This window comes from Podarcis melisellensis (genome assembly GCF_964234715.1).
Source record: "Podarcis melisellensis genome assembly, chromosome: 6".
Taxonomy (NCBI): Eukaryota; Metazoa; Chordata; class Lepidosauria; order Squamata; family Lacertidae; genus Podarcis; species Podarcis melisellensis.
Genome location: NC_138538.1, coordinates 21,703,998 through 21,728,756, shown reverse-complemented (window position 1 = coordinate 21,728,756; position 24,759 = coordinate 21,703,998). Strand labels below are relative to the sequence as shown.

Genomic DNA, 24,759 nt, shown 5'->3' with positions numbered 1-24,759 from the left:
GAAATGTGTTCACACTGTTCCCTTTTAATACAATCGGAGGCTGTCCTGTGCTTTTACCTTCCGTGACACACCTTGCTTACCTCACTAGAGATACATGTTTTTCAAAAGAAAAATACTGTCTGAAACAAATATGAGGCAGGCATCTTACAAACCTCTCAGGGCTTTCTCTACAGTGCATATGTCGTATGTCTGTTGAACTGGGCACTGCAAACCACTAGATATCTAAGGCCTCGTTTTCGCAGAAAAACTTACATCTGTAGAGGATATTTCCCAAATTCTTATTCTGGGGCTGTCAGTATTCAGTAATTCTACCGGGATTTCAAAGGTGAAATTGACATCCAGGGGGATTTCTGAAAGGCAATGCTTTGTCCTGGATCTTAGGCAAGTCAATTGAAAAATCGTGGTTTGTGGCGTTTTTGTAAAAATAATAATAACAACAACTTTGGGGGTTGTCTAAAAGAAGCTTAATAACTTTCTGGTTTTTCTAAAAAAAAAAAAAAAAAAGGCTCAACAACTTTTGAGGTGTCCACAGGGTGAAATATGGCAATTCTAATTTATACAATAATTTGTGGTGTTTGGTATCCTGAAATCTGCCCAAGATTTCAAGCTTACATGCTCTTGTCAGCTTTTGTGACAAATTAACATGTAAGTTTTGGATCTGCTAAAATGGATTTTTTTGTTGTCCATGTTACGGTTACTGCTTCCAAACAACATCTCTGACCATTAGCTCTTATGACCAGCCTCACTGCCAGTGGGTGGCCAGGCCAGGCTCTGGCCAACAGCTCCGGTGGCTCAGAAGGGCTCCTCACCAGGCTGCTCCAACTGTGCTCCCTTACCATCTTCCTTGCTGGGCCCTGGGCAGCTGTTTTAGCATTGCTTCTTCCGGGTGGGAGTTAAGCTCAGCTCCCATCCAAAGTAGCTGCCCACTACTCATTTAAATTTGATCAAAATACATTGCCTCGCCCCATAGATCTATGAAAATATAGATAGATTTCATATAGATGTCTATGAAATCTATATGGGCCAGGACATTGCATTTGGGGTAAATTAAATTGGCAGGTGGCCACCACAGATGAGAAGTGAGCCTGGCTCTCCATTCAAAACCAGGAGACCTGCCTGCAATTTGTTCCAACGGTTACCTGGGAGCAAGGAGGGTGATTAAGTGGTGTTGCCATAAGGGGGAAAGCAGCGGAGTGTGTGTGCCGACTCACTGTGTGATAGTAACAGTTCATTAGTTTCATAATTTAAAGGGGGGTAATTCAATGCTGTTTAGCATTCAGTCCTATGCATACTTCTTTCAGAGAAAGCTCCATGCATGAAAGTTACTTCAGAACAAACATACATTACTTTATAATGCACATATTAAGTCCCATTGAGTTCAAAGAGAAAATTAAGCATGTGCTTAATTCCGCCCCCCTCCAATGAAATCAATGGGACGTAAATATGCTTTACTTTGGCTGGGTTGTGCTCACAATCTGTATCTGCCAAGTTTCTGGACTCTCTATATCCTGTCCACGCCCTGAAAATCATCAAGCAGAAGTTTTGGATGCAACTCCTGATACAAATGCAACATTTTAAAGAAAAAATCAAAGTCCTGGAAACCATGAATTTTAGTTTTGGTGACAGAACTAGTGGTGGTAATTCTGACTGGTAGTTGCTATATTTTTCACTAAACAGTGGACACAAAATGTTGGAAGCCAACATTTAGTTATTTTTAAAATCTAGACAGAGTGGTGATGCCAGAACTGTGGGTAAGGGATGGCAACTGCCTGTCAAGTGGGTTAGGGAAGCCTGCGTGTCTCCCTCTTAAATATTGCAGGTTTATTTTCTGAAGGATGCAAAAATATTTTTAAAAATGCAAACATGAGGGAAAAGGCGGTGTCCTCAAATACATCATCTGGGAAAGCGTTTCTGCATGACTCTCAGTAAGGTACCTGTATTTATTACAATATCCAAACAACTTTCCAAGCCAGACATCTATTATATATGGCAGCCTGTTTAAATGAGAAAAATCATTCTTCACAAATTCTGCTGAACCACCAGCAGAGACTTTATTGCAGTGATGGAAACACAACCCCAGTAAATTGCATATTTATAACTTTGGAGGCTGAAAAGTGTTGGGGAAATAGGAAATTAAATGATCAAATTAAATTTGCAAAGCTAACCTATGGAGGGTGTTTGGGGAGGGGGAAAGGTTCAGAGGGAGGGTGTACAATTACTTAAGTTAGTCAACACTTTTAATGTCACCAGAACTTGCTTGCTGCTAAAAACCTACTGAATTCCATTCAACCATCTTTGTGCATGTGGTGATGCTTTCCTAGGGAGCCATGAATTTAGTAGCAGACAGAAAGACATCCTCCTCCATGTTATGACCCCAAGTCCAAGCAAGCCACCTGGCCACTGGCACAGAAGGCAGGGGACAAATTGGGCCAGGAAAGCAGGGGGTTGTAGACTTTCAGGCCACGGCTCTAACACCAAGCCTGCACCCTCAAAACCAGGGTCACCTTGAGGCCAGGACCTCCAAAGACTGAAGCTACTGAGCCTGATTTTACCGAGGAGTCTCGGTGCATATCCTCACCCCATGGGCTTCACACTGCAGGCAGAGAACCCACTTGTCAGTGCCTTAACCATGCCCTGAACCAGTGTGAAAGGGCAATAGTGTAGAGTGCAGCCAGAGCGCTGCCTCTTTAAAGCATTCCACTCTGCAGCAAAGAGACAGAACCTGGAAGGTTTACTTAGGGATACAGTACATAAGGGCTCAGCTTGGCTCCAGACCACAGGTGCATTCGCTTTAGTTACTTGAAGCACAGCAAGGTCATTTTTCACAGCAGCATTTCAAGCCACATTTGCAGGGATGTCTTCACCTAACGCACACTTTTTTTTTCCATTGCCTCTGCAACCCTCCTGGAACTCCTATTCTTTAAGATATCGTCTCTGCTTGCATACTCATCTTCACCTGTGCAGACATTTACTCTGTATCCTGTTTCCTAACTGGACTGAAGGTGGTTTTTTAATGTTGTTTTTTTAAAATTATAAAACACTTTTTCTTTATTAGTACTGCTGGAAAAGGCAAATCCCTGAGGACACTGGCTGAGGTGAGTCTTCGCTTTTCAGGAAATCCTCTTAAGGGATTCTGACATTGGAGTTTTGGCTCTCAGAGCTCCATGGTGAATGTCAGGGTAGTATCAGCCATCTTTCTTTGGTAGTCTTCAATGAACCGCTCATTCTGAGCCACCGTGAAGTGATTCTTCCAGTCCCCAACTGTCCCTTTCCTCATGAATGGGGAAATGGACAGGTCCATGACCGAGAGGGGCACGCTAGCCCGGTTGGCCATTGGGTTGTCTTTCATGGCTTCGAAGGAAGTGTGGCGGACAATCTTGTCCACGGTCGCCTCATCCAGTTGCTTCCCTATGAATTGCATGACCTTCTGGATCTCACGCTTTGGGTCCTTTTTTATGTCTTCATAGAAGAAAAAAATGCATCCAGCAACAATATTTGTTGAGGAATGATAAGATCTATACGGATTGTGGCTAATGTTGCGTGAATAAATTGGGTGCAGGCTAAGTGGTAATATGAACATATCCCACCTTTGAGTAAGTTGCCTGCTTGGAGTTCTCTGAGGCAATCAAGCCCAGCTTGGCTTGTTTGCCTGGCTTTAGCTGGGCCTGTCCCCTGCCACTGAACTTCTTTGGCCCACAGGCTCACACTCACAGTCAAAACAGGACATCCCATGTTCTTTTAAGGTGCTTTGAAAAAATATAACAGAATAAACATAAGATATACAATCTACTTCTTCTGAACATCCCATCACTGACATAAAGTATGTGTTGTCTGGGTGTGAATAGGTTATAGATTGCACTGGACTAACCCGCTGAATGGAACTCTCGTGCAAAATCTGAAAAAAGTTCAAAGACAGCAAGCAAGCAAGGTGCACCCTGTGTATATACACTGTGTCTCTTTTTGTTTCAGATGTTCACAGGAGTTCACTAGGGGCCTCAAGTTTAAGCAATTTCTATAAAATCAAAACAAGTGCAGTCATGCACTCCATTAAAAAAAAATCTGCTAGTCCTGGTTTGCCACAAGCAAGGTTCCCTCCCAATTTGTTTCAAATTTTGGATGGTTTAAGGGTGGCAATTTCTGTCAAGCTCAAAAACTAACACATGGTACTTGTAGAATAGCACCACCTTCTGTTTCCTCATGTAACTGTGAAGATACAGAAGAAGAAAACAGAGGTGAGTGACCTATCATTTCTTAACCCTTAACATTGCACAAGGAAGATGCTAAAACAGTCTGTGTGTAACATCACATTTCTCACTGCTCTTTATTACATGTTGCTGTTGGCTTAAAGCACTGTTGGCTCAGCGACTTTGGTTTTGTAAAGCTGGAACAACCATGACTCTAGGAACTGAGCTTTGCCTGTCTAGGTTTGCAATGGGAGAAGTGAAGTGGCAACAATTAGCTCCGCACACACACAGCTTCTGCCCAGTCTGGATTACAGAACCCAGACTTTATGGTTTAGCAGTCATTGTCTCTACAGATGCAAACAAAAGTACCATTGAGTTGAGTGGGGATTACACCCACATAGCTGTGCACAGGATTATGACACTCTCCCCTTGTACTCTCGCAGGAAGGAAAAGAAAATGAAGTTGTTGCTGCCACAATCAATCAGTTGAGTCCGCCAAGGTTGGTGTTACTTTTGTGAAGAATATATTTGTCATTTCCTCTGGCAGTAGCTTCTCTCTAGAAGACGGATGCTGAAGCAAGGGACAAACTGATCCTTTGTAAACGTATGTATGGTAACTGAGGGCTGCCCAGATTGATGGAAGGAGGAGAGGGACAGGGTGACAGCTTCTTTGTCTTTCTCATTCCATAGAGAACACAGCAACAGCTTCCATGGTGCCCAAGGCTGCAATCCTGTGCAGTCACATGGGACTTAGTGGGATATACTTATGCATAAACATGCATGCAGTCGGACTGATTATGTGTTGTGGAAGGAAAAAGATATACTGCCCAAACCCCAATTTCAGGCTGTTGTTAACATTAGTAAAGCCTTGCATATAACCAGTGCTTTAAAAAAAAAAAGTTTAGGGGTACTCTCATTTTCCTACTCATGTTGAAATACTGCCCCTCAATGATGCCAAACTTAGATTCACAAAATGTTTAGGGGTATGCATACCCCTGCATCCCCCCAGAAAAAAAGCCTTGCATATAACTGTTCCTTTGAGATATGGCTGCATACAAATTGTACTTCACTGTAAATTGATTCTGCATTACTCTGCAGTGTGTCCATTTGAAAACAGATGAAGGCAGTTCCAGCCATCAGAGGGGTGTCCACACCTGTCCAATGACATTGTGGATGGGCATATATGAAGACCACAATCACCACTTCCTTCTTCATTCACCTGGGGCATATGTAGGATGGAAAAGTTGTGGAAAAGCTAACTAACGGGAGTGTTTTCAAATGGGTATCAAGCAACCCCACCAACCTTTGTGGACAACAGGATCTAGAATCAATCTAGAGGACGAACATGAATGATCTGGACTGATGAAAAACTACATTTTTGTGCTACAAATGGGTTAGTGTGTACACAGCCTCAGTTGTCACATCTCAGTGTGAAATGTATAATTTACCACCAGGTTGGAGAGACTCTGTTCCCATTGTTAATAGCACTGAATGACAGACCCCCTGCAAAGATTTGTCTTTCTACTAGAAATTCTAAGGCGGAACCTGTTTTGCTAAATAAATCAGTTGTTGCAGCTGAATAAACATTGCCTGAGTTCCTCAAACTGAACTCAACTTGATGCAATGCTGCATATAATAGCATTGTGCAGCTGTGGACAGACCACCTGCTGTGTAAACTGAGAGTTATTGGGCAGATTATTCTTCCCTACATCTCCATGGGGAGAAAAATGACAATTACATTGCAATCTTACCCACATCTAGTCAGAAGTAAGTACCATTGAATTCAGTGGGGCTTACTCCCAGGAAAGTAGGGTTATGATGACTACGGAGCCTCACCAAGGTGTATATCATTCGTCTTTGTCTCTATGACCTTTTTAAGACCCCCTCCATCTATTAATTACTTTTCAGGAGAATACAAAGGAAGCTACCACATACTTGTCCACACACTAATATATATACCACTTGATTGTAAAAAGCAGTTTACAAAAAGAATAGTTTGTTATTATTGATTTAAAATATCATTCCCCTAAGCTGCACCTGTAATAAGAATAATTACTATTACACTTGTGCCTGCAGTACACGCTGTTTCATTTTATACAGAAAAGGTCTGATTTTTCTCCCAATCATGTGCTGCCCCTCTGTGGAAAATTGGTGTGCATGCATACATTATTCTGTGTACTTTCTTCTCTGTGCTCTTTCTAGCTTGGTACAGTGATACTGTACCTCGGATTAAGAACTTAATTCATTCTGGAGGTCCGTTCTTAACCTGAAACTGTTCTTAACCTGAGGTACCACTTTAGCTAATGCGGCTTCCCGCTGCCGCCACCGCACGATTTCTGTTCTCATGTTGAAGCAAAGTACTTAACCCGAGGTACTATTTCTGGGTTAGTGGAGTCTGTAACCTGAAGCATCTGTAACCCAAGGTACCACTGTATATATAATTTTGTGAAATGCATTGAAGTGTGGATGCACCACTGATATTGGCAGGGACATACCTATCTTACTCCTAATACATTTTCCTCACGTTGCATCTGCTTCTGCATAGCCATAGCGCATTGAACAAACATTTTGAGAAAGCAGTCCATGAGGACTTCATGCTCTGTGGTTAATGTCCAGTTGAGAGGCCAGACGCCAAAGACGGGAAGAGGAAAATTCAAGAGGTGTAGCTTGTCACACAATTAATTGCGCATTGAACATCTCAATCAGTGTGGAGATTAGGTTGATGCAAAGGAGAACAGCTGTCAAGAGTAGTGTGGAAAGGGGGATTTCAGAAAGTGAAGTTTTTGGGATTTTGCAACTTGGCTAACAGCATCTGGGGCCAGGCAGAATAAACCTGCACCTAACAAAAGCCCCTTCTTCTACACAATGATTGCCGCCAATCATTTTGACACATGATTTCGCTCACTCAGGGCCGGCCCTAACATTAAGCATGTGGGCAACTGGGGTGAGGTAACTGCACAAAGCGAACCCTTTCTGCACACAGGCAATTGTGCATGTTAAGAGTGCAACCTCTCCTACTCTTCCTTTTAAAAATTCATTTATTTATTAGAGAAGCCTGCTCCTCCTATACATGCTTACTCAACAATAACCTCCACCTAAATCTTAACATCAGTGAACGCCTCAGCGTGACGAAAACAGGCCAGGGGTATTCAACGCCCTGCGCAGGCGCAGACAGGAGGCGCCTAAGGTGACGGTTAGGAAGACTTCGCCGCGCGCGGGAGGCAGCTGCACGCGCAACCCGAGAAGGCGCCTGCGCAGTTGGGAGGGGAAAGGACAGGCCGACTTGCGGCGGGGCGGGGCCCGAGCGACGCGAAGCTGTGACGCAGCACGTCGGCCGGGCGTCCTCTTGGCCGGCGGTCACCGGCTGGCCGCCCTCTGCAGCGGCGTCGAGTCCTCCTCGGAGCCTTGGCGATGGAGTACATGGACCGCTCGGCGCGCTTCTTGCGCCCTTACCTGGTGCGCGACGCGGCGCGGAGGACGATGCCTTTGGGGCTGTTGGGCCTCATGCTGGGCGGCTGCGTCATCAAGGAGTGGGCGCCGCTGCCGGAGACCTACATGAGCAACAAGCGCAACCTGCTTAACATGTGAGGGGATGTGAGGAGAAGGAGGAGGGGCCTGGCGTTGATTGACAGGGCGGGGAGGGGGCTGAGAGGATGGGGCAGTTTGACATGGGGGCGCACTTTAACCTGGGGGGGGGGGGCGAATCTGAAGGGAGGGCAGGGCAAGGGGCGTATCTTACCAGGAGCTGTTGCATGAGGAGGTTGTTGCCCTTCTGCAAATAAGGGTGAGACCCTATCAGAAAAAGCGGCTTTTGTTTACTGGGGTTTGATTTTACTAGGGCGAGTAGCAATGTAGCCAGCAGTGAAGCAAAAACCAATAAATGCAGTAACCGCTTGCCTAATCCCAGATGTGGAGAAAGCGAGCTGTCTTGATTAAACGGATTATCTTTCTAGGTGTGGCAGTAATTTTCGTGATGGTAGTGGATTCTCTCCTGGCCACGTGCATTTAGGAAGCTGAGTCCATCTAGTTCATCCATGGCTGGGGGGACTTTGGCCCTCCAGATGTTGTAGCCCAACAACATCTGGAGGGCCCAGGGGTTTCCTTTTCAGTAGCTTTCCAGGTTTCGGACAAGGGTCTTTTCCAGCCCCACCTGTAGATGGTGCAGATTGAATTTAGGAACTTCTGCATGCATGTGCTCTGCCACTAAACTCCAGCCCAAATTTAGAAGCATTAGCTGGGATGCTCTTGCATATGTCCCTCTTGCTGCAGGTCATTCTTGATCTGTTTCCCAGCTTGCTCCTCCTAGATATCTTTAGCTTCCTTTGAACTAATTTAATTTCTGAGAAATAGTTCATTTTGAATTTTCAGATTTAAATAAATAAATTTTATTGGGTTTTATTGTGGTAGCCAAAGGCCATGGCAGCATCCAAAGAAAGGAAAGGAAAACAACAACCCAACATTCGCTACATATGCAGTAAAGCTATGGCCAGTTTTCAAATTAAACAGGGCACTTTGATTTTCGAGGCTGTTTACAACTTGCACCTATATCAAATATGATAGTTTTGTGGCCACTCAAGAGTTTTTTAAGGCTTGTACCAGATCCTGGACACTACTTTAGTGCCTCTTGTTTGGGAGGATCCATAAGTGTTTGGTACAAGCCTTGTCCAAAAGATTATGAGAATTAACTAGGATGGATTTGGCAATATGCAGATGGTATAATTTTGTAACTTCTCTGAGCACATCTCTCTTACCTCCCTGGAGCTTAGAATATTTCTTTTCAATTTCTCCCTGGCAGGTATTTTGTTAAAGTTGCCTGGGCCTGGACCCTTTGTCTGCTGCTGCCGTTTATCGGCATCACTACCTACCACGTCACCCGGAGCGTTGCGGTGGTGGTTCGACGTCTCAGTGCTTTGCTGGTTGGCACTGCCATTTGGTATTCATGCACCGGGGTGTTCCTGTACATTGAGGACCTGACAGGCAGCTGCTACAAATCTGTGGCCCTTGATGTACCACTGAAGGAACATCCCAACAAACTACAGTGCCTAAAAGCTGGTGGCTTCTGGAATGGCTTTGACATCTCGGGACACTCCTTCCTTCTCTCATACTGTGCCCTGATTACTATAGAGGAGTTGGCCGTGTTGCACATTGTGAACATCTCCCAGAACTCCAGAATGCACACTGTGGTAAATGGCTTTTTCCTGGCCCTGAGTTTCTTGACCATGATTTGGTTGTGGATGTTTTTTACCACGGCTGTGTATTTCCATGACTTCTCCCAAAAGTTATTTGGCACGTTGGCGGGTCTCTTGGCTTGGTATGGAACATACAGGTACTGGTACCTAACTCCTTTGTCTCCTGGACTTCCTCCGGAAAGAACTAGTTGGAGTTCCCGAAAGTCCAATCGTAGCCTATAAAAAAAAAGAGTGCCTATGAGTCAGGTTTTGTTTTAAAGAAAATTCTTTGCTGGATAACTAATTTTTAAAATAATTATTTTCAGTATATTTAAAGGGAGGAGTTGAAGACAAAATATTTTTTGATTCTGTGTAGAGGTTTGGATTTATTTCCTCATAAAAGAAGCTGCTGTTGGAGTCCTACTAATCATATGACAGTTAACCTTTTTCACTAATTCAATAACAGCATTAGTGATTGTGTTGGCAATGAAGTCTAAATTCCTTTAACTGGTGGGGCAGGGGAATGCATTCTCAAGGTTGGTTTGTTGGCTATGGAAGAAGCTAACATCTTACACTACACAAAAAATAGAACTTGTTAGAAAAATATTAACAAACAGCAAGGGAGAAACCATTGTTGGTTTGGGCAGATTACTGGCTAATGGAGCTCCCTGGACCTGTCCTGGTACACCACAATTTTATTTTTTATCATTGCTGTTATGCCCCTAAGTCAAGGATAGCTTGATGCAGACAAAGCTTTCTGTTAGTAGCTCCCTGAACCAATATGTTAGGGTAAGGGAGGGCTCTCTGCTGAGTCAGTGATAGTTTGAGCCACTTGTGGATTAACAATACAGAAATGCGGCTATAAAACAACTCTTAATTCTGTGAATAAGCATCTGTTCCAGCTGTTAGATGCTTTTAGTCTCCAGTTCTGCCGAAGCATCCTTTCAGACTACCACAAAATGCATTTCCAGATCATTTTCTTTAGACAAAACAGCTTGCATAATCCAACCTTTGTGTTGGTATTTATTTTTTCCATGTGATTAAAAGCCTTTGAGTATCTTGACATTTACTACAGTAGCAATGTAATATCCTTGATTATTGCAACACACTTTATATTAGTAAAGCAGGGTGTTGGCTGCAAGATAGCTGCACTCACATTCTTCCCTCTTGCCTTAATCTGTTTGATGCTGTAAGATGTCCACAGTCTGCAGCAGAAAGGCAGTTTGTTCTTTTATGGGGACTAATGTTCTTTTTATATTGATTCCATCAGCTGTTTCTTGGCATGGGGAAAATTTATAAATTATCTTGTTTCAAATGAAATTTTGTAGATGCTTTATCAATGACACTAACTTTAAAACACAATCTACTTTTACATAGTTTTACTACATTGCTTGCTTCAGCTCTGTGACTTGGCTGTCTGCTTTGAAGAAGAAATGCAATTATTTTTAATTCTGTTTTTAAACAAACAAACAAACAAACTTGCATCTTAGCAAATGGTACTGCTTTGTACATTAATACCCAGGGGTCTACTATCCTTCTGGACCAAAGTCTGCAGTCCTGCAATGGAATTTTCAATGAATCTTCATATTAAGTATATGATGTTTAAGCTACTTAAGGTGGAATACTTAACACTAACAGCTCAATCCTAAACAAATTGACTTACTTTGTAAGTACCTTCTTTTTTCACAGTACCCGCAAGAATAATTAGATGGAAGTTACTCCAGAAATAATCCAGTGGTGCTTATTTGAATTTTTAGATCCAAAATCCCTTTAGCAATTTCTGTGTATGAAACTCCAGGATGCTTTAAAAAAAATCTTCCCAAGTTAAAACATGTCTTGCATGAAAGAACATGTAGAATGCAAATGTTCATCTCATTGACTTCTGTGGGGTTGAGATGACTTTTGCAAATATGTCAAATTTAAATGACTTCCAAATGGCAGATTGGGGTTGATACATACCACAGTATTCTCACGTATAAAAACAGTTTGGTGCCTTCCTCAGCTGTTTGAATATCCGTCAAGAATAACTTTAATGAATAACTGTAGCAAACAATTAACAGTCAGCAGTTGGACTGAACTAAGATAAAATGACTACAATTCCCCAAAAGAGAATTGGGAGATGGGTATCTGATGGCATGTGTCATTTAGAGGACATGGAAGCAGCCTCACTTGATTGTATTTTTAAGTTGTCCTGTGGATCCTTCTGGAGTATAATTCAGATATTAATAAATGTGACTTTACGCACACATGAAGGGCAATTTCCATGCCTGTGGGAGCCCTTTTTCCCTGCCAGTGTAATCATGGCAACCATTATTGCTGTAACCAGTTTAGCAGCCAAGTTCATGCTGACTTTCCACTCAAGGAAATTGTCTCTTGAGGATGCTTCAAGGCAGCTTGCGGGTGGTAGAAAAGTGCTAAGTGAGAACAGATCCCAAGTATTATTTGTTTCTTTTGTTGGCATCTTGTAAAAGTTCTATAAGCTGTAAGATTCGGTACATTTATTTTTTATGTAATATTAATGTTTTAATGTTTTGCATTTGTATTATTTTTTTAAAAAGACAGCATGCACTGATATATTTCATTGCTATTATTTATCTGCATGCATTTTATTTGTGTGCATACTTTCTGCTGACTGTATGTGCTAAACATTGTCGGTTGCATGGCTGAGTTTCATTACACACAGCATCAATGTTGGTAGTCAGCAAAAACCCTCCTGTGGTTTATGTTCTCTTTTGTCTTCCATGGAGTAATTATTTGGAATTCACATTCACTTCATATCATATTTTCTTCTTGTCTACTCAGACATGAAGACCTGCTTCAATAGCTATTGACAATGAGCAGAACTATCTAGCAGCCTTCATTATTTACCATTATCTTTAATAAACTGCTATCTCCACTAGCATTAAGTAGAAGTGACAAACCTATGGCCCCTGAGATGAGTTGGACTCCAACTCCCATCATCTCTGATAATTGGCCTTGCTGGCTGAGGCTGATGGAAGTTGGAGTCCAACAGTGAAGGGCTACAGGTTAGCCACCTCTTCATTAAAGCAGCGTCTTCATCATACATTAAAAAATGTTTATTTAGGAGGATTTCATTCCATGTAAAGGATCAGAAGCACTGGAACTAAATATTTTGCTGCATTTCAACCAGCAGCTTGTGCCACAAACAGCTGCTGCTTGTCTTTTTACTGTCTTCAGTAGAGAGCAGGTTTGTGGTCCTGTTGACATTGACTCTCTATAAAGCTCTGGGTATCTCACAATTTAGGTTCTTTGGTGCAGATTCATGACTTGGAAGTAAACAAACATACGGTACTTGCATTCTGAGTTGTTGTGCCAAAGCACCTTTAAGCTGCCTTTTCTGAATATGACATGAGTTGAGACTGCATGCAGCTTGTTTGGCTTTTAAAGCCTATTGACAACTGCTCTTATATAGTTCTGAACTATGAAAACCATTTAGAGGTTTTTCCATTGAATTCCTCAGGAGTGGGGTGCATCCTAATTTTGCATGGCTCACATTGACAAATATTTGCTGGTATGGGAATCTTACCTGGTTTAATCAGCTGAAATATGAACCAGCCTTCAAACCATGGCATCATATCCTGGTTTGTTCCAAAGTGGTTAACCATCGTTTCACTGTTAGAATTACATAAGAAATTTATTGTTAACTGAAGATTTTGTGGCTTGTTTCCTCCCCTGAAAGGAAGAACAAAGGGGCTATGCACACATTTACAATCCCCATTCACATGTCAGAGTATTAAGCCAAAATAACGATTGGCCAATTGCAGCCATTGTATGCCTAAAATGTAAGTAAGGGGTGGGGAACTTGGGACCTTCCACATGCTGGACTACCAGTTCTGTCAGCCTCAGCTAGCATGGCCGATGGTCAGGGATGATGGGAGTTGTAGTCCAGCCACATCTGGAGGTCACCAGTTCCTTATGCCTGATGTAGATCATATTGCTTTTTTAGCTTTTAACAACATACACAAAATATTCTAAATAAAAAATGGTACTTAAAAAAGAACACTATATATAATATATAGATACCGTATTGACAGTGTATTAAGTAAGTGCCTATTGCAAACCTTTAAAAGAAAAAAAAAAGGGTTGCTTGTATGTAGTCATGAGTAGTAATTATTTCTGATTCTAACCACAATTTGGGACTAGGCCCCAGTGATGTAACTGGGATTTACTTGCAAATGTACACATTCAAGATTGCTTCATTAAAAGAGCCATGCCATGAGGTAGGCAGGTCACGTGGTTAGTTTTTGGAGAGGAGCACTGGGGTTAAAATAGTTTTTAAAAATAAAAAGCTATGGGGAAGTTAGAATGAATTAGGTTGAGATTAACTGGTCTTTGAGCAAAATGTATGGATTCAAATTATCCAGGCATTTTTTGGGGAGTGCCCAGCTTTGGTCTAGTTTTAGTGAACATTTGAACAGCCGCATGATGCTGATTCATCTGGGTGCATTCATGTGAAAATTGCTCATTTGGACAAAATGCAGCATCCCAAAAAACACTCCTGTGAATTGTAACGATTGTTGTACCCTCTGCAGATAACTCTGCCTGGATAGTTAAGATGAACAAAACATCTTCATTTGTATGTGAGGCTGGGAGTTGCTTCCAGAGCCATCCATGCATTGTAACCATTATACTGGAAGTAGTCTTCAGTTTCCTATCTCAAAACAATAGGACAGCATGACAGGCAGCTCTATATAATATAAATTGAGGGGGGGGGAGCTGGTAATCTTCAGGAAGAAGTCGTTCCATTTATACATTATTGCAGAAGACCTGGCATGAGGAAGGATGTGTGCACTTTTTTCTTGGTTTGCAGATAACCGCCTGATTTGTGAACACACCTAGTCTTGGTATATGGAGCTACAGTATTCAGTGGACTGGTGAAATGCTGGATGATTGTTCTCTTTGCTTGCATTTGAGTCAGATTCCAGCTGGCTTATACTATGCATTATGCTAATAACAATCTCTGCAATTCAAGGGCACTGAACCTTCTGCCCAATGGTCTGTTTCTTTGTAGGAGGAGGGATACTAAATACAATATAATTCTAACCACTGAAGTATAAATAAATTCACCCCAGGATCGGAAGGATTTGACATATTTGGCAAAGCAAAAGGCTGGATTTGAAATGGATTTTTGTTAAAGACCTTGTTGCCGATACCTGGTTTTTTCCCCTTTTAAAAGAACTGATGTATTTTGAATGGAATGATGGAAACAGAGCAAGTGTAATCGTGACAATACTGGGCAAAAACAACATTGTCTTGTCTCAATAAAGTTAGTTCATTGTAACTCCTGTCATTTTCATTTGTGCAGAAATTATGAAATGTATTTTTTTTTTTGAGATTGCAAAATATATCCCATATTCTAATAGCAAGCACATTCTCTTGATCTTGCTCTTTATGCAGCCAAAATAGCACATTCACTTATAAGAGACATGTTTCACAGTACTGAAGGAACCACAAGTTTTGTAGAAGTGCAAACCATCGGGGGGGGGGGCGCTAAGCGGAAGATGCCCCTCGCACAAGAAAAACCCAACTCTGGACTAAGCGTGTTGAATGGATATGGAATTTCGACTGACTGGGTTTGGGACCTGAACACAGCAAGATTTTGTTGGAAGTCCCACTATTTTTCTTCAAATGCAGTTTATTTTGTAAACATGACACTATAGATTATATTAAAGGTGTAACACAGTAACATTTCAATGCCTGGAAGCCCAAAAGTAATTAAGGAAACCCTGTTGAATTAGTCTTATATGCACATGTTTAGCAGGTTGCATATTTTGATTGGCTTTAGTTAATTCGGTAGGTAAGGTTGATAGACAAAATATCCTTCTAGTCATTGAGTAGGCAGTTGAATCTTGTTTGGATTGTCACTGATTTCACTCCCTTTTGTCCCAGTTTATTGGATGTATGAATGTCATACGAAGCAGATGGGTGTCCCTAGATGCACAGCCAAATTTTCTAGGGACAGAAATCTGCTTCTTTTCTCTTTGGGGTATGTTGCTTGATTGAGTGCTGATTGGTGGCCTGGACTTTTTGGATTGCGTATTATCTGCCTTTGTATTGCATCCTGCAGGAATGAAAGCTTAACATCGCTCAAGCTGGCAGTAGAACATTGAATTGTTCCCTAGAAAATCAGGAGGCTGCCAGAAAACTAGAACAGGGCACGTCCGGAATGTATGGTGGTTGGAGCGGCTTTCTAAACAGAAGATGCTTAAGCAAACACACAGTTTTTGTCCTTCCTGGAATGTAGTGTGCTGTTAAGGGAGTCAGGAGGGGGTATTGCATGACTCTACAGATTCTCTGGTTGCTAAAATGGATGAGAATCTTGGATAACCAGAATGCAGTTCAACTGAATTCCACATAAAGGCTTGAGGGGCGGAAAATACCTAAAATGTTAAGATGATTAGAATGGTGATTTAATGGAAGATTTGTTAATAAATCAGGCCCCTGAAAAGTCTCTCTCTGGAAGGTGGCGGCCCTTTCTGAACAATGTGGGTGGGGTGTGAGGCTCAAAATGACTGACTGCTGGGGGAATGGGTGGAAGAAACCTTTCTTCCATGAACTTCCTTAAGTTCACATTGGCTTGGAGATTCCTGCATTGTAGGGGTTTGGATTAGATGACCCTCGGGTTTCCTTCCAACTCTACATTTCTATAATGTTTTAGAGTGGCAGCGAGCAAGTTCCCCTAGGTTCGGATAACCTATGGTCAGCTAATAAGATGTAACCAAAAATGCAAAGGAGTAACTAAGATGGATTTTAAGATATCTTTGACTGGATCAGCATTTGCTTGCAGGAAGCATGTTTCTCAGCCATCTACAGACTTGCAAAGTTATATTTATGGTACGGGGTTGTTGCAGTGTGGCTGAAACAGCTAAATACTTGATCTAAACATCATTGGTTAATAGACTATGATGTAGAAAACTGTCATCACACATGGACATGTGTGTATACAAACACATCTGCTTAGTTCCAGCCACCCTAAAAATAGAGATGCAGCTGGTGGTGGATTAGCATGGACACAAAAAATGTATTTATTTCTGTTCACATGGTGTCTTATATCTTGAAGAGGCGAATAAATGCCTCTGGTCTTGGTACTTCATCTCAAGGTATCAGCATGGGATCCAGTCTGCATGGTGCTCCACACTGTATAGATAAAAAAAGCTTGGTTCTGCACATCTAAAGCTATGAAACTTTTTTTCCCATTTCTCAAACCTTGCCACAAACAGTAGTTCTAGATCTCTTAAACCAGGCTTCCTGAAACTCGGCCCTCCAGATTCCCATCATCCCTGACCACTGGTCCTGCTAGCTAGGGATTATGGGAGTTGTAGTCCCAAAACATCTGGAGGGCCGAGGTTGAGGAGATCTGTTTTAAACTGAGGCTGCGTATACACACCATATATTTACAGCCCTCTACCCTGAATACAGGGGGAAGTATAGTTTCCCCCTCAAAGCTATAATTCCAGCACCCTTAAAATAGAGTTCCCAGGATTCAAGAGTGGTTGTGTAATTTAAATATATGGTGTGCATTCAGCCTTCAGCTTAGTAAGCTGTTTGCCCTTCCCAATCTAACTTTAGTTCTCTGTAACAATGGTTAAATTATATGTGATGCTTGCTAATCTAGGGATGGGGAGCTGTTTTCTATTTCTGGATTACCCAAAAGAAACACCTGTTGTTTCTTGCTGCTCAGAATTGGTTTACAGGTTATTTGTAGTTCTAGGAGCTCTGTTAAGTCTCCTCCATTTTAACCACTGTTCCAGTGCATTACTGTGGTTTTAGCGTGCCCATTATTTTAAATAAAGAAATATCAGTGTGGGACAATAATGTAATAGATTTGCATGCACAGCTCCATCAGTTTTGAGTGAACTCTTAGACAGTTTGAAATGTAGAAGAGGACAGTTTAGGGACAGATTCTTGAAGTGTGTGTGTGTAAGTGTATTATGAGAGATTTGGCTGTTATTCCTAGCAGAGCCTTTTGATAGCATGTGCCTTTGGGTATGGTACTTAAGAGCTCTTCACAGTTAGATGAACAAACCAGTTAAACAAGTTTTTATAAATTCTTTATCCATTAAAAGTAGTAGGAGTAATAGTTGGAGTCTATGCATGTTTACTCAATCCCACTCAATTTAATAGGATTTAACTCCTAAACAAGAGTACTGTACAGGTAACCCCCGATTTGTGCAGGTTGTTGCGTTCCAGGTCATCATGTGCAATGGTGCGCATACTGAACGCGTGTAAATCAGTCGTTGGCTGTACATATAGCCATAATGTTAGCTCATTTGAACTCAGTGGGATTAATGTCTGAACGTGCATGTATCAGATCCCACTGTTAATGGCCACCAAGATCATATTTTAAAAGAGTGCTATTCTTAGCAAGAATGTCATGTTAACCCCTAGTCCCAATTAAGGTGGCCATGGGGCCATATCTTGCATGGCATAATGGTTAGGGGAGGGCAAGTGGTCTTGCTTGGGCTTGGGAGCCTGGGAGAGGGAAAATCAAAAATTCTCTTAGGGTTTCACTGCTTAAAAAAATGTGTGTTGCAGTATATATGCCAGAAATGCCATGACAGTGGGCATTCAGGTGGCCGTGCTGCTAATCTGAGATGAAGACCGTTGCCTTAAGTAGCTTTCTTGCACATCCCACCAATCCCACAAGGGCTCCAGCAACTGCAGCTGACTGAAGAACAAAGGCAGGTTGAAGCTGACCTAGCATTCAGGAGGGCCAAAGGAAAACCAGGAGCTAATTGGTATTCAGAGCCCTGGCCTCAATTGGGCAACCCTCCAGATGGGGCAGGAAGTGCAAAGAAGATCAAATTAAGCCCCTGCTCCCAGAAGAGAAGTTGTCTGCGAGGGTCAGAAGATGGCAATACCATTGCAAATGGAAGCTGCACTGAAGCTGGAAGGCAAAGCGGGGAGGAGCACAAGTTCAGATGGGGCTAAGGATGATTCGGGGATCTGCTGCAGCAGTTTGCCTGATTCCTGGAGTGAAGAACAGAAAACTATACCAAATATGGGTGGGTGGGGAGGTTGCAATGGAGAAAGCACCTATAATTTATACAAAGCTGAGTCAGACCATCTGGCTGAGTACCTGTTGAGCAACCGTTCGTCTCCCAGCTAATTAAAAAAACTTCAATAAATTTTGCAAAGGTTTGTATTTGGGGGAGTGGGGTTGTGGGGAGAGCAGTAGGAGGGTTTACAAGTTTTAAATGCAGTTAATGTCTCTTATCAATCGCTGGTGGGAGGAGAGAGAGACAACCCACACAAACCGTTAGCAAAAAATGGCCTACGTTTTTTTCTTCACAATTCACAATGCGTTCAAAATGACTCTGGAAAATCTGCCTTTCAGGCCTGTGTCAACATGTTCTCGTAAATATATCCTGGAGGGAAACAGCAGGTGTGAAATATAAGACTAGAGATCTTTAGCGAGATGAGGAACAATGCAATAGCTGGCTTGTCAACTAGCTTGTTGTGCTGCTATGGATCGGCTGGATGTAGAGGAATGGTGGGAGGCACCAGCTGGGGGGAAAGACAACTTCCTTCCCTACAAACCCTCTCAGATGCTAAGATTGGCAGAGGGGTCCCTGTTGGTGGCAGCGGTGGAGCATATGCCTGACGGCTCGGGGTAGGCTTGGGAGTCGCAGGCGTGCGTCGCACCAAATGTCACCCCCCTCAGAGAGGGCACCCGGGGCGCTCCACCCCACCCCCCTATCCTACGCCCCTGGTTGGTGGTTCATCTGTTCTCAAAGGCACGACAAATCAACAGCAACTGACTTTTCGCAGTGAGGGAGCTGACAAGGTCACATCCACACTATATGTTAAAAGCCCTTAGCTTCCATCAAAGAATCTCAGAAACCATACAGTGGTACCTCAGGTTAAGTACTTAATTCGTTCCAGAGGTCCGTACTTAACCTGAAACTGTTCTTAACATGAAGCACCACTTTAGCTAATGGGGCCTCCTGCTACTACCTGAAGCACTATTTCTGGGTTAGTGGAGTCTGTAACCTGAAGCGTATGTAACCTGAAGCGTATGTAACCCGAGCTACCACTGTAGTTTGTTATGAGTACTGGGAATTGTCGCCCTGTGAAGGGAAAACCACGGTTCCCAGGATTTGGGCAGGGGTGGGGGGAAGCCATGGCTGTTAAATTGATATAAATGTGCTTTCAGTGTATGGCACGTTCATAACCCATGGATATGCATGGAAAAGTGGGGAAGGACGAATGATTAAGGGTAACATGTATAAGCACTCTGCAAGCAACTAGGGATGAATGCAGGGTGAATGCTTATGGTCATATAACTGCTCTGCAAACAGATCAGAATGAATGCTCAGTAGAGAGCATTCCCCATGCAATCTAACCCCTGTGTAAGGTTTCTGCAAGCAAACCAACAAGAATGCTTAATAATTGCCTGGAAGAGCACTGAAGTCGAGGAAAAAACATTCATCTCTTTGTTAATACAGTTGTACCTTGGAAGTCGAACAGAAACCATTCTGGAAGTCCGTTCGAATTCCAAAACTTTCAGAAACCAAAGTGTGGCTTCTGATTGGCTGTAGGCAGCTCCTGCAGCCAATCGGAAGCCATGGAATCCCCGTCAGATATTCGACTTCCAAAAATAGTTTGCAAGCTGGAACAGTCACTTCTGGGTTTGCGGCTTTTGGGAGCCAAAACGTTTGAGAACTAAGCTGTTCGAAAACCAAGATACGACTCTACTTCCTATTCATGGAGTAAAGCATGGCAAATTCTGAGGCTAAGCCAACCCCTGACTACATTAAAGTAGAAAAAGGCACAGTGTGTGCAGACACATTTACTCTGGGAAATGAGTCAACTGATGCTAAACACATTTAGAAATGTAAAGCCATTACTCCTCCCATATGGTTTATTTAGGTTCTCAGAGGGTTTTTAAGCATGAGTAGCAGTGATGCTCATTAGTCTTTCCAACATGCAAAAGGCACAAGAAAGTGAGAAAGGTGATTTTCTGTGCAAAGTGTTTCTAAGAAAATACACAGCAAAAAAGTGACTAAAAAAAAATGCTCCTCAAGGAAGGAATGGTGGGGGGAAGGAAGAAAGAAACGAAAACACATCCTTTGGAAATGGCTTGAAACTTATGAAAACAGTCCTGTTGTTAGAGTCCGGCAAGGCTCCTTTGGTGAACGATGCTTGGCAAATTCATGAAAGGAACTCGAGGCAAACACCTCAGTAAGACAGAAATTCATCTGTGAAATCAAGGATACAATCAGAAGAAACCCACTGGCTGTCAACAATTAAAAAAGCAAATTAAAAAAATATAGAAGTAGAAAGTGGATACATTCTAAGCGCAAGTCGATTAAAAATGCTTGATTGAATGGAAATGATGGTATACAAAGAGAGAAAGAGACACAAATAATTCATTTCCACCTTAAGCTAGAACTTCACAAACTACTGTGGTCTGACTGTGTTCATTCTATTTCTGTTGTGTGTGTGTCTGTGTTTTGTTAAAAAATAAGCCTATGTCATCATCACAACACCACAACAGCTCTTAGGAGAGAAGAGTCCCCGCAATTCGCACCTGTGGGAAAAAATGTGCTATGTGGCCAACAAACATTGGAAAAAATGTAAAGGTGCAGAAGATAACCCCGTCTTTCCATTTTGTGTTGTTGGGGGTGTTGTTGCTTCTCTTCTAATGGCGCTTTCCTGTGCTAGAGGGCAGTTTTGCTCCACAGCGGTTGTGTAAGCATTAACACAACCACTGTTTACAGTTGTATAATACTTAAACCTAAAAAAAAGGCATTGTACAAGTTGAATTTTTGTTGTCGTCGTTGATTCGCTTTCCTTGCAGTATAGGTTTTTCTACTTCTAGACTATGGAATGTTACATTAACAGTATAGTTATTCATATTGGTTTCAAATTTCATTACAGTTACTGAAGATTCATCATGGTTTCACACAGCACAGAGACACCAAACTAAACACCAGAACAGCCAGCATTAGATGTATTTTTTCTTTAGATACCAATACGCAAAATACCCCATCCCCCCTAGAGATCCCATGAGGAAGGAGGCTCCGAAAAAGGATGGTGGTTTCCGCTTGACCAGCCTAAAGGCATTGGGTACCACTGCCGAGAGGAGGGTGGTGTGTATGTCTCCCAAAACTTTTCTGAAGGCAAAGCGTTTTTGTATCCTTTCAAAGAAGTTCTGTAGGTTGGGTCTACTGCCATCTTCCCAGTATTTCTTAGAGAGTCCTAGAAACTTGAGGCGATGCAGTGTGGCTCCCAACAAGATGTCAGCCAAGGTGAAGACACACCCACAAAGCCAGAGTTCACACTTCTGCCCTGGAGAGCAAAGACAACACAGAAGCAATATATTAGAAAAGTTTCGTCACACCTAAACACTTAGGAATGGAGACAAAGTCCAATCTTGGAGCTTATTGACTTCCATTTTTGGCTGATGTAATGCATACCCTCCATTTTTGTTGTTGTTTAGTTTTATGCATTTTGTCAACTCTACACTTGTTTTCCACTGGATAGCCTTGTGTCCTACTTTACAGAGGACAGTCCTCTGTAAGGGTGCCAAAGGGCAGTTCTCCATTGCAAGGTCCATCTGCTATAAAGGAGGCAGAGCAGCGGCCAAATCAACTGAGCAGGCACATAGGGCACCCAGTTATGGTTAGATGTACTTGATTGCTATCTGAATTACTAAATTTGCATATATGCATATCAATTAACACAGAGATTTTATGTAAATTGGCACCCACTTTTGTCTTCTTTTCGGCGAAGCTTAACTGGCCACTCTAGATTTTCACTAAATTTGGTACCGAGAAAGAGGAAACCAGCCATTCCTTGCAGCCTACATGGTGGGCAGCTCTTCAGTTTGGGGCCAGTTGAAAAATGCAGGGGCAGAGAGAGAGGCATTTTAATTTGCAATTAAAATTTAAATTGAATCAGAGGTCATTTGTCTGGTGTGAAAACTCCTTTAACCGGTACTAGAACAAGAAGATAGGCAGGGCAAGGCTTCCCTTTCCTGCTGTGTTGCCTCTTCCCCTGCTGATCTTAGCAGAATTTGATGAATCTACCGTGAATGAAAAACCTATAGCAACAGCATTTGCAGCAGACTTTGAAACTGTGAAGTCATCCATCATCAAAATCTTGGTGGCGTCCAATGGCAACTCTGAAGGTTATGGGCCTTCCTAATCCCCCAAAAAGGTGGGATGTAATTTCAAACAATTGCAACACCTTGCTTGTTTGTTTTGGTTCTCCAAGCTAATCTTCAGCCCAAAGAAAAACCTGCAGTGAGGCAGTGGAGAGGGGAGCCTTCAGGGTGAGTCATATGAGGACTCAATAACGTTTCCTCTCTTTGGAACGGAGCAATTAACCCCACTGTGCTGGCGAATTTGTTGGGCTCTTTTCTCCCAGCCCAACCTTGGCAGCGGGAATCCAAGCTCTCTATCGGTTGTCAATTAGCTCCCCACCCCCTGCAAAAGTGAATACTAGCCTACTGCCTGCACAGTGAAGCCTTGTTGTCAGGTTTCATTCCCAAAGGGAGAAAATTTGCCATGTGATACACAGACACCCCACTTCCTGAAATTAAGGGTGTCTCCGTACTGTACTTTAAAGCAAGTTGGTTTCTCCAAATAAACCTTAGAATCCTTAACAAGCTGCACTTTCCTTCTGTTTCAATTTATTAATATTTTGCAATTTACATCAATGTCTCTAGAAAGGCGATATAAATACTTGATGATGATGGTGATGATGATGCTGATAATGTTATGAGTTTGGTGTGGGGGAAAAGCTGTATGCCTAGACCCTTCTAATTCCTGGATCCAGCAGCTGTGAAAATTTAAGCAAAGATTCAAATTCCTGGAATAGCCGGACTAGCTTCCTAGTGGAGGTGGTAGTTTGCGTATTGGGCCATTAAGGAAACAAAGGGAGTGGCTCAGTGCCAGGAGAAAAATGGATGGAGCCCCCTTCCTCAACTGACTGGTATCTAGAAAGACAAAGGCCAGAGTTGAGAGTGGAGTGATGTGAGCTAGAAGCAAGGAAGTAGGCCAGAGAGACAGAGTGATGCTTGATTTCTTATTGAATCCAAGGTTGCAAGCTATGGGGGAAGCAAGGCCCTCTTTGGGTGATTATGCTGTGAACCCCTCCATCATGGGCTCAGGTTGTATATATGTGTAAATAAACCATATATCATAAAGCCACCACAGTCTCTGCTGTGCCTCATTTGTCTGGAATCCCTGGAATCTCGCATCACTTGGAGATTGGGTGGCAAGCCACAACAATGATAAACAGCCAGGTGGCACAGGTGGCATCCCTAGCTCTCTATCACCTTTTTCTAAGGAACCTTTCAAGCAACCCTCTAGATCTAATGCCCCACATTAACGCAATGCATATGCAGGTAATTGAAATAGCTGCACCTTCTTTCCCAGTTTACTCCTGCCTGCACGTCTCACTGCTTCTTCTGTAAAGTCCATGCATTAACATGGATGCCCACTGGACGCAACATTTATCCACTGCCCACTCCGGAATTTAACTTCTAGAGACAATAAGGAAGAAGCTGGACACTGAAGAATGAAAACATGAGCAGCTCTCGCTATTATAACAATGGCACATTTTTATGCATAAAATGTGGTACCCAAAAATAGCTCTTTCTCTGCCTCGTACTTTGCAGCATATTGCACTCATAATTTCTGGGTGCCTCGCACTGTGATGTCTGTCACCTTGGCACTTTTGCATGTGGCTCGACCAAGCCTGCTAGGATATATTTTTCCTTTCCAAGCATAGCCTCTGAGAGAATAAGAAGCGGCTTGAGAGATTAGAACCTGGCTGACTTTCAAAGCCAAAGAGAAAACCCCTCTGCAGGCCAGCCCTGGGATACATTGGCAGGTGCAGTTATTAGAAATGTCAGTCTTCTGTAGAGAAGGACTTGTTTTTAATAGCCATTCTCTCTACCGGAAAGGCTGGTAAAAATGTCTCTCCTGTGTGAAAAGTTCCCTGCTGCTATTTATTGGGCAGATATGTATTCACAAACTCTCTTCAGGTCAAAACTACCCACATCCTTTCCCCAGCGGGAGCAAAAGCAGCAGTGGGTGGGTGGGGTTTTCAACAGAAAAATTGTGCTGATCTTCAACCTCAGACTGTAAGCTCAGTGGGTACATTGTGTTAGGAAAAAACAAACACACCATAAACTGTAAGATTCTAGGAGTGTGAAGGGAGCTGGCAGAGATAATTTTTATTTCAGAACTTCTGTTTCCACTTGGATTTGGGTGGTGTTTTTTCTCGATCTGAAGTCACTTGCCGTATTCATATGAATCCCTGCCCCAATAGTCCTCTTGAACCAAGTGCTTTGTTCTACCTCTTCTTTCCTCTTTTCTGTTTGTTCTGCCTCTTTTGATGCCTTTGATTCTCCAAATATGCCTCTGTTTCTTA

General features: G+C 42.5%; 2 protein-coding genes across 2 annotated transcripts in view; one reads left to right on the top strand and one right to left on the bottom strand.

The window, feature by feature from the left end:
• Positions 1-7,483: 7,483 nt before the first annotated feature.
• FITM2 (fat storage inducing transmembrane protein 2) lies at positions 7,484-14,653 on the top strand. The gene is made up of 2 exons (XM_081917303.1): positions 7,484-7,767; positions 8,979-14,653. The coding sequence occupies exons 1-2, from the start codon at positions 7,595-7,597 to the stop codon at positions 9,592-9,594; spliced, it is 789 nt and encodes a 262-aa protein (XP_081773429.1). The 5' UTR covers positions 7,484-7,594; the 3' UTR covers positions 9,595-14,653.
• A 5,543-nt stretch (positions 14,654-20,196) lies between these two features.
• Positions 20,197-24,759, bottom strand: part of GDAP1L1 (ganglioside induced differentiation associated protein 1 like 1) — a 45,468-nt gene continuing 40,905 nt past the window's right edge. The window contains exon 6 of the mRNA XM_081917185.1: positions 20,197-21,666. Coding sequence (XP_081773311.1) covers positions 21,323-21,666 — 344 coding nt within the window. The 3' untranslated portion in view covers positions 20,197-21,322. The remainder of the gene's footprint in view (positions 21,667-24,759) is intronic.